We start from the raw sequence: 13,339 nt of genomic DNA, 5'->3' as shown, positions 1-13,339 counted from the left end.
CTCGAAAAGTTGAAAATAGAGCTACCATACGACCCCAGCAATTGCACTACTGGGTATTCACCCCAAAGATACAAATGTAGGGATCCAAAGGGGCACGTGCACCCCAGTGTTTATAGCAACAATGTCCACAATAGCCGAACTATGGAAAGAGCCAAAATGTCCATCGACAGATGAATGGATAAAGAAGATGTGGTATATATCTACAATGGGATATTATGCAGCCATCAAAAGGAATGAAATCTTGCCATTTGCAACGATGTGGATGGAACTGGAGGGTATTATGCTGAGCAAAATAAGTCAATCAGAGAAAGACATGTACCATATGAACTCACTGATATGAGGAATTCTTAATCTCAGGAAACAAACTGAGGGTTGCTGGAGTGGTGGGGGTGGGAGGGATGGGGTGGCTGGGTGATAGACATTCGGGAGGGTATGTGCTATGGTGAGTGCTGTGAATTGTGTAAGACTGTTGAATCACAGACCTGTACCTCTGAAACAAATAATACATTATATGTTAAAAAAAGAAGAAGATAGTAGGAAGGGAAAAATGAAGGGGGGGGAAATCAGAGGGGGAGATGAACCATGAGAGACTATGGACTCTGAGAAACAAACTGAGGGTTCTAGATGGGAGGGGGGTGGGGAGATGGGTTAGCCTGGTGATGGGTATTAAAGAGGGCACGTACTGAATGGAGCACTGGGTGTTATATGCAAACAATGAATCATGGAACACTACATCAAAAACTAATGATGTAATGTATGGTGATTAACATAACATAATAAAAAAAAAAGTACAAAAAAAAAACCTAATGATGTGGGGTGCCTGGTGGCTCAGTCATTAAGCAGCTGCCTTCGGTTCATGTCATGATCTCAGGGTCCTGGGACCGAGCCCCACATTGGGCTCTCTGCTCCACGGAAGACTGCTTCTCCCTCTCCCACTCTCCCTGCTTGTGTTCCCTCTCTAGCTGTGTCTCTCTCTGTCAAATAAATAAATAAAATCTTTAAAAAAAAAAACAACTGATGATGTAATGTATGGTGATTAACATAACATAATAAAATTAAAAAAAAAAAGAAGCAATGATTCAAATGGTTGTACTACAGACTGGAGTTCATCATATGAAATGGTTGTTACCATTAAACACCACCATCATTTCCTTTATCTTCATTTTATAATTTTAAAGATTTTATTGATTTATTTAATTATTACAGAGAGAGAGCGCACAGGGGGAGAGGCAGAGAGAGAGGGAGAGAGAATCTCAAACAAAGTACCAGCTGAGTGCAGAGCCCGACACGGGGCTCAATCCCAGGACCCTGAGATCATGACCTGAGCTGAAACCAAGAGTTGGCCCCTTAACCTACTGAGGCATCCAGGCACCCCGCCATCATTTCCTTTAAATGATGTCTTCTAACTTTGCTCTAATTTTAGATTTCAGATTAGGCCCTTCCTTTTATGTCCCTAAGTATAGACAGCTCTCATCAAATCAGCTAAACATCCAAGGTTAAATGTGCTGGGACCAAGTAAGTCAGTGAAGGCACATCCTACAGCCTCATTTAAATTCTTTGGCGACGGATGCCTAAAACCTGGAATATCTATTTCCTATAGGAAATTCTAACATTTTAAGAATAAGAACTAGCACCTCATAGCATGCTCTGAACTCAGAAAGGCCTTAATATACATCATTCACAGCACAGACCTGGACAGTCACTCAATACAAATTGTGTTGAATCAGTGAATGCACCAGTGACTGTCAAGAATTTTTTCATGGTTTGACATTTGAAAAATGGGAATAATCAGAGATGGCCTACTACCCAATTTAAAAATAAAAGGTTTTTTTTTAAATGGTGTTCTATACTTAACCCACTAAAAAATGAATTAGAATGAGTCTCTACCCATACCCAGGTGAATTATCTATGCATTTCCAATTTGTATAAGGACATTATGTTTCTAAGTGCCTATTTTCTAGAAGCCTATAAAATAAATGATATGTGATACTACTCTTCAAGCAGCTTCCAGAAAAACTAGCCATGTCTTAACTGCTGCATATTTCAGCCTGCAGAGTAATAATAATAATAATAATAATAATAATAGTAACAATAAAGAACTCAGTAAACAACGAAACACAGAAAACTTTCCCTTTAAATGAGAATTCTAGACCAGCATTTCCTAAGCATGTCCCACTATTTTGTTAAGTATTGTACATGATCAAACATATTTAGGAACTTCTGCAGGGTGTAGTTCCCTCTTAGAGAAGATACCAGAAAAAGCCATTATTTGTATGGCACGCCATCATTTTAGAAATCTACAGTGGCTCTAGGGCATATTTTGATTTTGAAATGTTAACATATGAAATAACAAAAAGAGCATGTTAGAATAAAAAAAATAAGATAGTAGTTATACAGCTTTAGAGAAGTCACCTATGTCCCAACTTTTTATTTCTTTCAAATGGTAAATAATAATAAAGCCTACTCCATAGGCTCATGCTAAGGATTGAATGAGTTCATATGCATAAAAATCTTTGCATGAAGGTCCCATATAGCAAACAGCAAGAAATACAGCCATGGTTCTTACTAGAGACTCAGAATGCACATTTGAATATCAAAGTCCCGAGAAGTCCCGCAGCAAGGGAAAATGTCGTTCAGGTTGGTTTTCTCAAATGTCTTTGACCATGTATATTAATCCAGGTTCTCGGTTGCAAGACACAGAATCTGAAGCTCGCTAAATATGAAATAGTTTATTCAAGAGATACTGTGTAGCTTGCAGGATTATTCGGCAGTCTAAAGAAATAGGCTCAAACCTAAGCTTCCAAAAACTCAAACCCCACATAAAACAGGCCTGATGAGGATACAGCTGCCAGCCACCATTGAGTGCTGGGTCCTAAAAATCTGCAAATCTTCAAGGAGCTCAACTTGAATTCAACTGTCCCCGAGGCCAATAGTGATTCTCTTTCTGGGTCAAGCAGGACCCTGCAAACTCTGCTGTCTCCCAAGGATAGAGGCCTGTTCTGCCTCCACCTACCCCTCACCCCCACCCCCACCAAAAAATGGATTTTGTATTGTACCTTCTTCGTCTAGTTGCTCAATCAGTATGACTGATGGAATCTAGGTCATATGCCTGTGCTCTGGCTGCAAAGAGAGCAAAAGAAAGTTTTATGGGTTCTTCCTGGGGAGGTAAGCCTGCTATGGCTAGAAGTTCCGCAAAGATAGCAAACATATGTAATAATTGCTAGAAATCCAAAACACATGAAAAATATCACTACACTGAGGACCACCACCTCCTCCCTGTAAAAAATGAATAACTTCTTATGGAGAGCACTGCTGAGTATACTTCCCCCAGAAGGACACACATCAACATTTTTCTTTTTAACTACAGGAAAGACGCTAAAATTGAGTGGAGTTTAATATAAGAAAGTTTCTTCCTGGGGTACCCATTGATTTGAGAACATTCTGAGCAAGAGGAGGGGCCTAAAAAGTCACTATACATAGGATAGAAATATGCTAGGACTAGGACACGAGGTGGAGGGGACCATGAGCCAGGGGCACTGCAGGTCTGTGACCTTGGTTCCTGTAACCACCATTGGATAGATATTACTGTTCCACTATTTCCCAGGCATTTTCCCGGTGTCCTGTTTCTAAACACAGCCACACATGAGCCACTGCACCCTAAAAGCAGGATGGAACAGCCTGGAAAGGGCTGAGATATAGAAACAGACCCTTCTACTGAGTGTAGCTGCTGTGTGCATCAGAGCTAAGTATGGATGGTGACATCCAGACCAGTAGATGGGCTGCAGGAACAGGGGATAGGGATGTTATGCTTGAGGGGTAGGTATGGTGTATATGTGTAATCAGGCATAACATATACCTATGTCACTTAATGCTCTCAACAACCCTAGAAGGTGGGGTGGTGTGGCCATAAAAGTAAACCTTAAAGGAGCAACTGGTGGAGATTCAGGCCATGGGTACCACCAATATACCAGGTAAATGGGTCAGCAGGTAGCAGGGCCCCATTGGCCACTGAGAAGGCCCCAGAAGATAGGACTCCCAACATTGGGGATGGTCCAACAAGAACAGACCAAGGCTCTCATCCTAAAGAGACAAATCTACCAAAATGTATTGTCAAGACTGGGCTTGGGCACAGGAATACATAAAATAGACATTATTAGAACTCAGGTATAATGCGGACAGTGAGATGTACTGGAGCTCCTGATCTATAGGATGATTGTGTAAATCTAAATTACAACCCAGGAATGGGGGTGTTACAATAATTATGCTAGGACAGCAGGATAAACCATAAATGTCCTTATAAAATGGGACATGTGATCACAAATATATATTATCTGGCCCTAGTGAATCCACAGGTGGAATTCAAGTAAATGCAGCTGAGAAAGGGAAAGAATGCAAAGGCTGAAAACTAAAGAAAATTCAACTTAGGAGAAACAGTTTTTCCTTTTATTCCTTTGGTTTCAATATTTGAAGAGATGATGTAAAAAATCAGAGATGCTAGCTAGCATACAATTTATTTTTTCGCTCTTAATTCATAGCCAGAGGCTATCATGAATGTTCCAGCAACAGCAATGAGACATGAAAACTCTCACGGAGTTATTCCTGAAGACTAAAGAGCACGGAGTTATTCCTGAAGACTAAAGAGCAAGAGGGCAAATTTCCCTCAGCAGTAGGTTCAGCAGCAGGTTCAGCAGCAAGATGGAGACTAGTCCCAATGACAAACTCTTCCACCACCCTGCAAGTTTCAGCTTCAGAAATGGCCAAGCCACAGTTGCTGCAAGACATGGCTATGGGGTCAAAGCCAAAGGTCATGGCTTTTGACGCATTCAAAGTTTTAGAGACATAAAAAAAAATGAAATCAGCTGTTTATCACCAGAATGAATGATTACAACATCACACAAAAGGACTTTAATTATTAGTAGATTCACTTTCTAAGAGAAAGATCTCTATGAGAAATGTTCCCCGATCCCAAATGTTGTAATCAAAGGAGTGGATCGTAGTCTCCAAATGCTGTCATCTTGTCTTCAGGTAGATAGTCTGATCTGGGCCTTTATTTGCAAATGCTGTGATACTATCCTCAGAAAGGAAGCAGAGTTTTATCAGTTTTATCAGAGATCTTTTAAAAAGACTTTTGGAGCAGTTTGACACTCCAGCCTCAACGCTGCAGCATTGTTCCTGAGATTCTAGGTGTTAACTTTGAATACTAACCTGGCACCGGGAAGACACGTTCATTAGGACAATTTCAGTAGCAGTACATTTAGAGGGAAGAAGATGTTGAACGCAGTACAATGAGGCCTTGTACCCTCTTTAGCATTTCAGCGTACTTCAGGCTTGTGAAATCCCTCCACCCTCTCTCTGTGCAAAGCTTCTCTTCAAAGTTTACACTGGCAGGGATTTGGAGGATTAAAAATCCTGTATCTAAGTACAGTAGGTCAGTCAGGCCTTAAGTTAATGAACCTCATGCTCTTAAGCAGAGTTTGACTGCAGCGGTCGAGCAAGAAATGTCAGAGTGAGGTGAAAGAAAATGGCCAAGAGGTTCTTTGGTCCACAAGCAAGTTTAGTCCTCCCTACAAATTCATAGGTCTTTTCCTTTCTTTTCTTCTCCTTTTTCTTTCCTTCTTTCTTTCTTTCTTTCTTTTTTTTTTCTAACACTTTTCCTCTAACACCCTATATATTTTACTTATACTTTATTGTTTATCATTATCCAGGAGGTCAGGATTCTGTGTGTTTTATACATTGCTATATTTCCCAGAGCCTGGTACATAACAGCTGTTCAATAACATTTGTTCAATGAATGAATGAGTGAGTGATGGAAGACTCCCTCACCAAATAGATGAGTCATTCATTCCAGTTTGCCCTTCAGATGGAAAGTAACCTATTGAGAAAAGGATTTCTCTAAAATCCTACTCTTCTACCCCTGTACGTGGAGTTTCCAGGCAGAAGAGCAATTCTTTTGAAAGAAAGGAATTTGAAGGAATATGCAGAAGCCATAGAATAATATTGAGTGTGGAGCTAAGGAATAAGGAGAATAGGTGAATTCACATGAATTTTGCCATTTAAAATGAAAAAAGCCAGACTAACATCCAAAAATCAAACTATAAAAAATGTCATTATTTCTGGGGTGCCTGAGTGGCTCAGTCAGTTGAGCATCTGACTCTTAATCTCTGCCCAGGTCTTGATCTCAGGGTCATGAGTTCAAGCCCCGCATTCAAAAAACAAAGTCATATTTCTCAAAATTCTGTAACCTCATAAGACCTGTGAGTTTTGCTCTGCATTTCTCTCTTTACAGGAATCATCCCTCAAACAAACAAACCAAAAGGGTTCATTGACAAGAAAAGTAGAAAGACAACAGCAAATGATGGATACTGTGTCCTGAATCAAAGGAAAAATCCTAAGAAATAGGGGAAACAAAGGGTTTTGGAAGAGAGAAGGAGAAAAGCATACTAGTGTGCCGTGGTTCCAAGAAGGAAGGCAAAAAACCCAGGAACTTCTGGAAGTAGCAACTTCCAGATACAAACCAGCTCAGAGATACCAGAGAGAGGAGGGAGACACTGAGACCATCCAGGGCATGTGGCCAGAACAAAAAAGCATCCCAACTATGACCGAGAAAGTGGCACCACCACCCTCTTCTCCATCTCCATCATCCCCCAACCCCACGCAGTTGCCTAATCCTCCATCATCCCCCAACCCCACGCAGCTGGTGTTTAAACTTCAGCGAGGGGCGCCTGGGTGGCTCAGTTGGTTGAGTATCTGCCTTTGGCTCAGGTCCTAATCCCAGGGTCCTGGGATTGAGCTGCGTGTTGGGCTCTCCACTCAGCGAGGAACCTGCTTCTACCTCTCCCTCTGCCCCTCCCCCTGCTTGTGCTTGCTCTCTCTCGCTCTCTCTCAAAATAAATAAATAATTACCTTAAAAAAAAAAAAAAAAAACCTTCAGTGAGAGTCTCAAATCAGGTTTTTCTTTCCTATCCCTATAGCATTTACCCTCTTTCAAAGCCTTGCCATTTTCCCATAGGAATGCAACGACTACTGTGTTACTTGGTCTCCAGGTTGATCTGCCTCCTGTCTATCTTTCCCTAGTCCTTGGGGAAAATTGGTCCATTCTGCTCTCCAGCATAAAACGGGTCAGAGATTCCTCCTCAGTCTATTTGAATGACATCCATTCACATTATATTTTCAAACCATTCTCAAATGATTGCATAAATGTTTGCAATAAGGCCTTAGTGTGATTTCCATAAGTACACAGACAATGCCTATCTTATTCACAGCTGAATCCCAAGCAACTAGCACAGTGCCTGTGCTCCATAAGTCTTTAATATGTTTTCCACAAATAAATAAAAATGGGAAAATTATGATATAAAACTATACAGAATGCAATCCTAGTAATGTAAAATATATTTATATATTTATATGTAAAATAAATACATATTATATAAATATATAATATCTATTTCAATATACAATTCATTTATAAATATAAAACATAAATTATTTCATATATATTAATGTAAAATATATGCACACAGGAAATAGCAGAAAAATACAGTGAAACATTTATTTTTTTAATATATGCTTTTTTTAACTTTCAAAATTTACTATAAAAGCTTTTTTCTCTCTCTCTAATACTGAGATACAAAAATATAAGCAAAAACAAAAGGGAGTAGAGCAAATGAGATATCTCTGACAAATGAGATAGCAGCATGGGGCAGAAGATAATATCCTTATCATGCCACATCGGGTTCTTCATCTTCCAGCCCTGATTCTTCCTCACATCCTGCTACTCCTCTGCCCCCCAGAAAAGTGAGAAGTGCCAAACAACACGATGTTCTTTGCAATTACACTTGCTGTCTACTCTCACTCCACTATTCCAGTATTCCCAATGTGATAGTTCCACATTCTTGCCATCTTTTCACTTCTAGGGCAAAGCACAATTCCCGGCATACAGAAGAACATATTAAATATTGACGGAGTAAATTAATTAATACATGGATTAGGCAGTGACATTGAATGCGAGGCCCATTTCTTTCATTTACTCTAAAACCATACTTACCTAATAGGGTTGTGTGAGGACTAAATGAGAAAGTGCATATAAAATATGCCCGACAGATAATAAGCACTCAATAAACAAACAGTTATTAACCATTATCACTGAGACCACGTACAAGTCGCTTTTTGCTCTCTTAGCCAAAATCATCTTAAATTGTGGATAGTAATTTCTGCCCTGCCCACTCATCCCCTTGAGATGAGAAAGAGCTTCAAGCAATTTGGGAACTATAAATCACTAGACAAACACATATTAATATCATGATGATGATGACAATGATCATATGATTATTTTCTTTCTGACTCTTGCCTAATACATTTCTCCTTTAAGTTCACATTACCTTTGCTGATGTTTCAAACCATCCTACGAAACCGTGCTCCTTGCAGAACTGGTCCATCTTGAGGCCATTGTTCATGAGCACGTCCTTCCCCTGGTCACATTTGTTGGCCAACAAAACCACGGAAACTGGTTTGCCATTAGGGAGACTTAACTTTGAGTCCAAATCACTTTTCCACTTTGTCACTGCTTCAAATGTAGCTGGCCTGGTGACATCGAAGACAATAAATGCACCCATAGCTTCTCGGTAATAGACCCTTGTCATGTTTCCAAATCTTTCTTGACCTATCACCAAAAAGAAATAGAAATCAAAACCTTATTACAATTGTAAATGAAATCACATATTGGAACCTCATGAGGCCTCCAGTGTGAGCAGATCACTCAGGAAAGTTCTCCAGTACTCATCTTTAGAGTGAGCTGAATATACAATCATGCAGCTTTGTTTTTGATCTTTGAGTCCAGAAGGGATTCATTCATTTAACAAGTATTTATTTCCTAAAACTTCTGCATACCGTGTAAGGTTCTAGAAGTGTGCTAGTACAGCATGCCACTAGTCACACACAGCTACTTAGGTTTAATTAATTAAAATTAAATAGAGTTTACAATTCAGTTCCTCAGTCACACTAGCTACCTACATTTCGAGTGTTTAGTAACCACGTGTGGCCAGTGACTATAGGATTAGACGACTCCAGTATAGAACATTTCCATTATCCCTGAATGTTCTACTGGACAAAACTGCTCTAAGCACTTGGGATACACTGATTAAAACATGAAAATCTCTGCCATTATGGAGTTTACATTTTAGTGGGTGATAAATTATAAATTATAAACATAATAAATATAACTAAATTATGTAGTATGTTAAAAGGCACCCACAGTCAATCCAATTAAGGGTAGTAGTAGCTAGCATTTATTTATATTTACTAACCATCAGAAATGCAGTTTACACAATCATGAAGGTACAATTACTATCCCCATTTTACAGTGAAAATGTTGAGACCTCAAGAGGCTAAGTAACTTGTTCAAATTATACAGATGGTGCGCTTTGGAAGTTGGAATTCAAACCTGAATTGAGATTCAAATCTTTTTGAATCCAGAGCCCATAGTCATTTGCCAACATTGAATACTCTCAACTACTAAATCATTAGTCTTAGACTATCTCTCCTCCACGCTTATGTACCAAGAGTGTCCCACTCAACGCAACTAAACAGATAACAGATATTTATATCGATGCCAGTGTCCAGACTACATGCTTGGACCACAACAGTAAACTAGATGGCCTTAAGTACTCTACAATCTATTGGATAAGAAAAGCCCTTGGACAGAGAAAGAGAGAGAGAGAGAAGCAGGCAGGCATTGGTCTTATTTAGACCAATCAGCTAGAATCACTTTTGCTCTGATTAATTTTTTAAGTGAATGTTGGCCAGTTTGTTAAACACTCTAAGGTTAGCCTTCCTCATCTGCAAAATGGCAGCAATAATGTGTACCTCACAGGGCTGTCATGTGGATGAAATGAATGAACATATGGAAAGCACCCAGCATGGGACCGTAGAACTAACTGGCCGTTGAGATTTCCGTGCCTTTCTCCAGCATGTTAAAAATTATGAAAGACAATATGATGTAGGTAGTGAAATCAGAGTTCCAGAGCAGAATTTATGGCAAAAAATTACTGGGATTTCTGCCGATTAATAAAATGAAATGAATCCTTTTGCTTATAACTCTAGCCACTAGAAGTAGCTGAAGACAGGAGCTAATGAAGACTTGGTTTGTATTTTTTGAACCCAAAACTCCAGAAGTGTAGGACCACACAAAGGTCTTTTATTCTGATTTGGTCATTTATTTATGGTAAGAATCTTATAAAGTTATATAAATTAAAGCAAAGTGAAGTGTATATTTAATAAGCCAACTTATTGCAAAAAGAATAAAATGATGAAATTGGTGGGTATCTAAGAAAATACCAGGTCCAGGTCAACATCTCTAAGAACACTTCACACTAACTTTGAGCACAAGGTGTTGTGATGGTGAGTTTTAATTCACATTTTGTGGGCACCTGAGTGGCTCAATCAGTTAAGCGTCTGCCTTCGGCTCAGGTCGTAATCCCGGGATCCTGGAATCGAGCCCCACATTCTTATTCTCACTGTCTCTCTCTCTCTCTCTGTCAAATAAATAAGTAATCTTAAAAAAAAAAAAAAAAAAAAAACCTCTTTGCAGGTTGTTATAGTCACGTGGGCATGAGCATTGCAGATTGTGAGGACATGATCCATTAGCACTTAGTGAAAATGGACGCAGGTCAAGTTTGGTGCCCTAGTGGTCCTAGTGGGTGAGCCTGTGTGTTCATACTTGTATCAGTGGAGAGAAGAGCATTCTGTAAGGGCCAGCACATGATGACCCTAAAACATTTCTTACACGGGTTTTACCACAGAAGCTTTTCTTTGTCCCCCCACAATCATCTAGTCGATGAAAGAAAGTGGCATAATACTCTTCATATGACACACAACCCACAGTTGAACTTTCATTTCTCCCAAATGAGTTTTAAATTTCTTTTATTTCCTTTCCTTTCTTGGTTCCTAATACAAACAGTGATCCCCTTTGATACTGCTCAGGATGGCCATGACATTTTAGGAAGATAGGGGGAAAAAAAGCCCTCTGTGATCATTCAGAACTCTGAAGGCCTTTGGGCTTTGTGCAGTTGTCTTATGATCCCTTGCAGGAACTAATCAGATGAAAGGCAAAGTCATGGGTTATTCAATAATCTGCTTGTCCAGAGGTTTTCATAGTAGAGTAAGGAGGTCCTCAAGAAGAAAGATTTTTACAGTTCAAATATATGGCAAAGGGTCGTTTTTAAGACTAGCAAAAAAGCTATGTATAGGCTTAACACCTTTGTAGGAATTCAAAAAGGACAATCTGTGTGTTTGTGTGTATGTGTCTGTGTGTGTTTGAGTTTGTGAGGGTAAGTGTGCTAGATCAGGAACAAGGAGAAAAAAAGTGATCTTTGTATATTAAGGTCGCTGGGCCCGCAGACTTGAAAAGTTTGTATATCCGGTGTTCTGGCGAGAGGTCACATTCAGACAAGGGCATTTCCAGTGCTCACATTTTATCCTTCGTCAGCTGATAGCTCTCTCTGCTGTTTCTTATTAAAAGAATGAGAACCATGTGACTTTTCATGAGTGCCTACATATGGGCAATGTAGAGACCTGATGAATTCATCATAGGTAATTTACTTCAAACAAACAAAAAAACATAGTTCAAAAATTCCCAGTGGGCTTAGATCACTCATTCAATACACATTTACTGAATAGCTAATATGGTCCAGGCTCTGTGTTTTGTGCTGCAAATACATAGTTTTTTGCCCTTGAGGAACTTCTAAACTAAGACGTGTCATACTGGATGCCTGCACCGAAAATGATCCAATTCACCATATGTAGGCTTCCATTTCTCTTAGACTCTACACACACATCCATGGCCATGTCAATGTGACTCATGATTCAGTGTCCAGCTTCCAGGAAAGTTAAATGATAAAGCAATGAACCGAATCACAAAAGTTAATACAATGGCTGCAGTAATCATTTGGAAAATCTTGCTGCAGAAGGCAATAAATTGAACGGCCAGAAGACATGGGTCTTTGTCTTAATCACTGGTTACCAGTGCAGCCTTAGACAAATGCATTTCTCTTTTTGAGACTCAGTTTCCTCACCTGTAAAATGAATTTGTTCTGGCTGACCTCTAAGGTCCCTTCCTGCTTTTCTGCTTCTAGAGTTAAAATATTCCTAGTAAATCAATGCTTGGCTTCTCTCCCAACAGCCTTAAATGGTCCATTTGGTGTCACAGACTCAGCTAAAAATATACACAGGCAATACAGTCATAATGTGTATTTAATGATATTTTCACTTGGTAATTAGTACTCTAGAGATGTTCTCAGTGGGCATAACCAAGCCGGAAATCCTCTACATAGGCATAGAAACAACAGGAGGAAGCGAGTTGGTGTTCTGTTAACCCGGACACATTCTTTTACTACTCCACCACTAACCTAATAGCTCTGTGAGCTCAGTGAGGTAGCATTCCGAACCTCAGTTCTCCTCATTGGTAAAATAGTGGTTTGGATACCTGAAACTAAATTCATTACTGCCTCTGGGAAGCCCTCTAATCATCCTCCTCGGATGCAGGCATCCTGCTCTTCACCTGCTATGCCCCGGTGTTCCCTCCAGTTCTTAGCATCACTAGTAACACTGCCCGCCAGAGCGGTAGCTTCAAGTCATCTTCTGACTCTTTCCTCACCCCTCTGCCTAAAGGGTCTCCAACATTCTACCAATGCTTCTGTTTCTGAAGCAGGTCCTGATCCTCCCCCATCAGCGCTGCTACTGCTCCCATTCAGGCCCTCACCGGGAGCCCTGACAGCTTCCTAACTGAGGCTCTCAAGATCTCAGGTCTCGTCACTCCTGCTATCCCTTAAAATAAATATAAACACAGGTCTTCAGACATTCTGGCAGCATAAGAGATCACTAGATGGGCATCCATCAGAAGGAAATGAAATTACCATCTTCAAAAGCTGTCTGCACCCCCATGTTCACTGCAGCATTGTTCATAAGAACTGAGACATGGAAACCTCTTAAGTGTCCATCAGTGAAGGAATGAATAAAGCAAATGTAGTGTATACATAGAGTGGAATATTATCAGCCATGGAAAAGAAGGAAATCCTGCCTTTTGCAACAACTTGGGCAAAAGCAATGACAGCATTATACTAGGTGAATTAAGTCAGAGAAAAAAATACTGTATGATCTCACTTATATGTGGAATCCAAAAAAGCCAAACTTGTAGGGGCACCTGGGTGGCTCAGTCGTTTAAGCATCTGACTCTTGATTTCAGTTCAGGTCATGAGATCGAGCCCCGCATTGGGCTCCAGGATGGGCATGGAGCCTGCTTGGGATTCTCTCTCTCCCTCTCCTTCTGCCCCTCCTTGCCTACCCC

At 40.0% G+C, this 13,339-nt stretch overlaps 1 protein-coding gene across 1 annotated transcript in view; it reads right to left on the bottom strand.

The window, feature by feature from the left end:
- The window catches only part of RAB38 (RAB38, member RAS oncogene family), a 67,276-nt gene that overhangs the window by 34,252 nt on the left and 19,685 nt on the right, over window positions 1–13,339 (bottom strand). Inside the window, exon 2 of the mRNA XM_032397657.1 lies at window positions 8,379–8,659. Coding sequence (XP_032253548.1) covers window positions 8,379–8,659 — 281 coding nt within the window. The remainder of the gene's footprint in view (window positions 1–8,378; window positions 8,660–13,339) is intronic.

This window comes from Phoca vitulina, unplaced genomic scaffold (assembly GCF_004348235.1).
Source record: "Phoca vitulina isolate PV1807 unplaced genomic scaffold, GSC_HSeal_1.0 scaffold101, whole genome shotgun sequence".
Lineage (NCBI taxonomy): Eukaryota > Metazoa > Chordata > Mammalia > Carnivora > Phocidae > Phoca > Phoca vitulina.
Note: the sequence above shows the minus strand (reverse complement) of the source record. Positions and strands in the feature narration are given on the sequence as shown.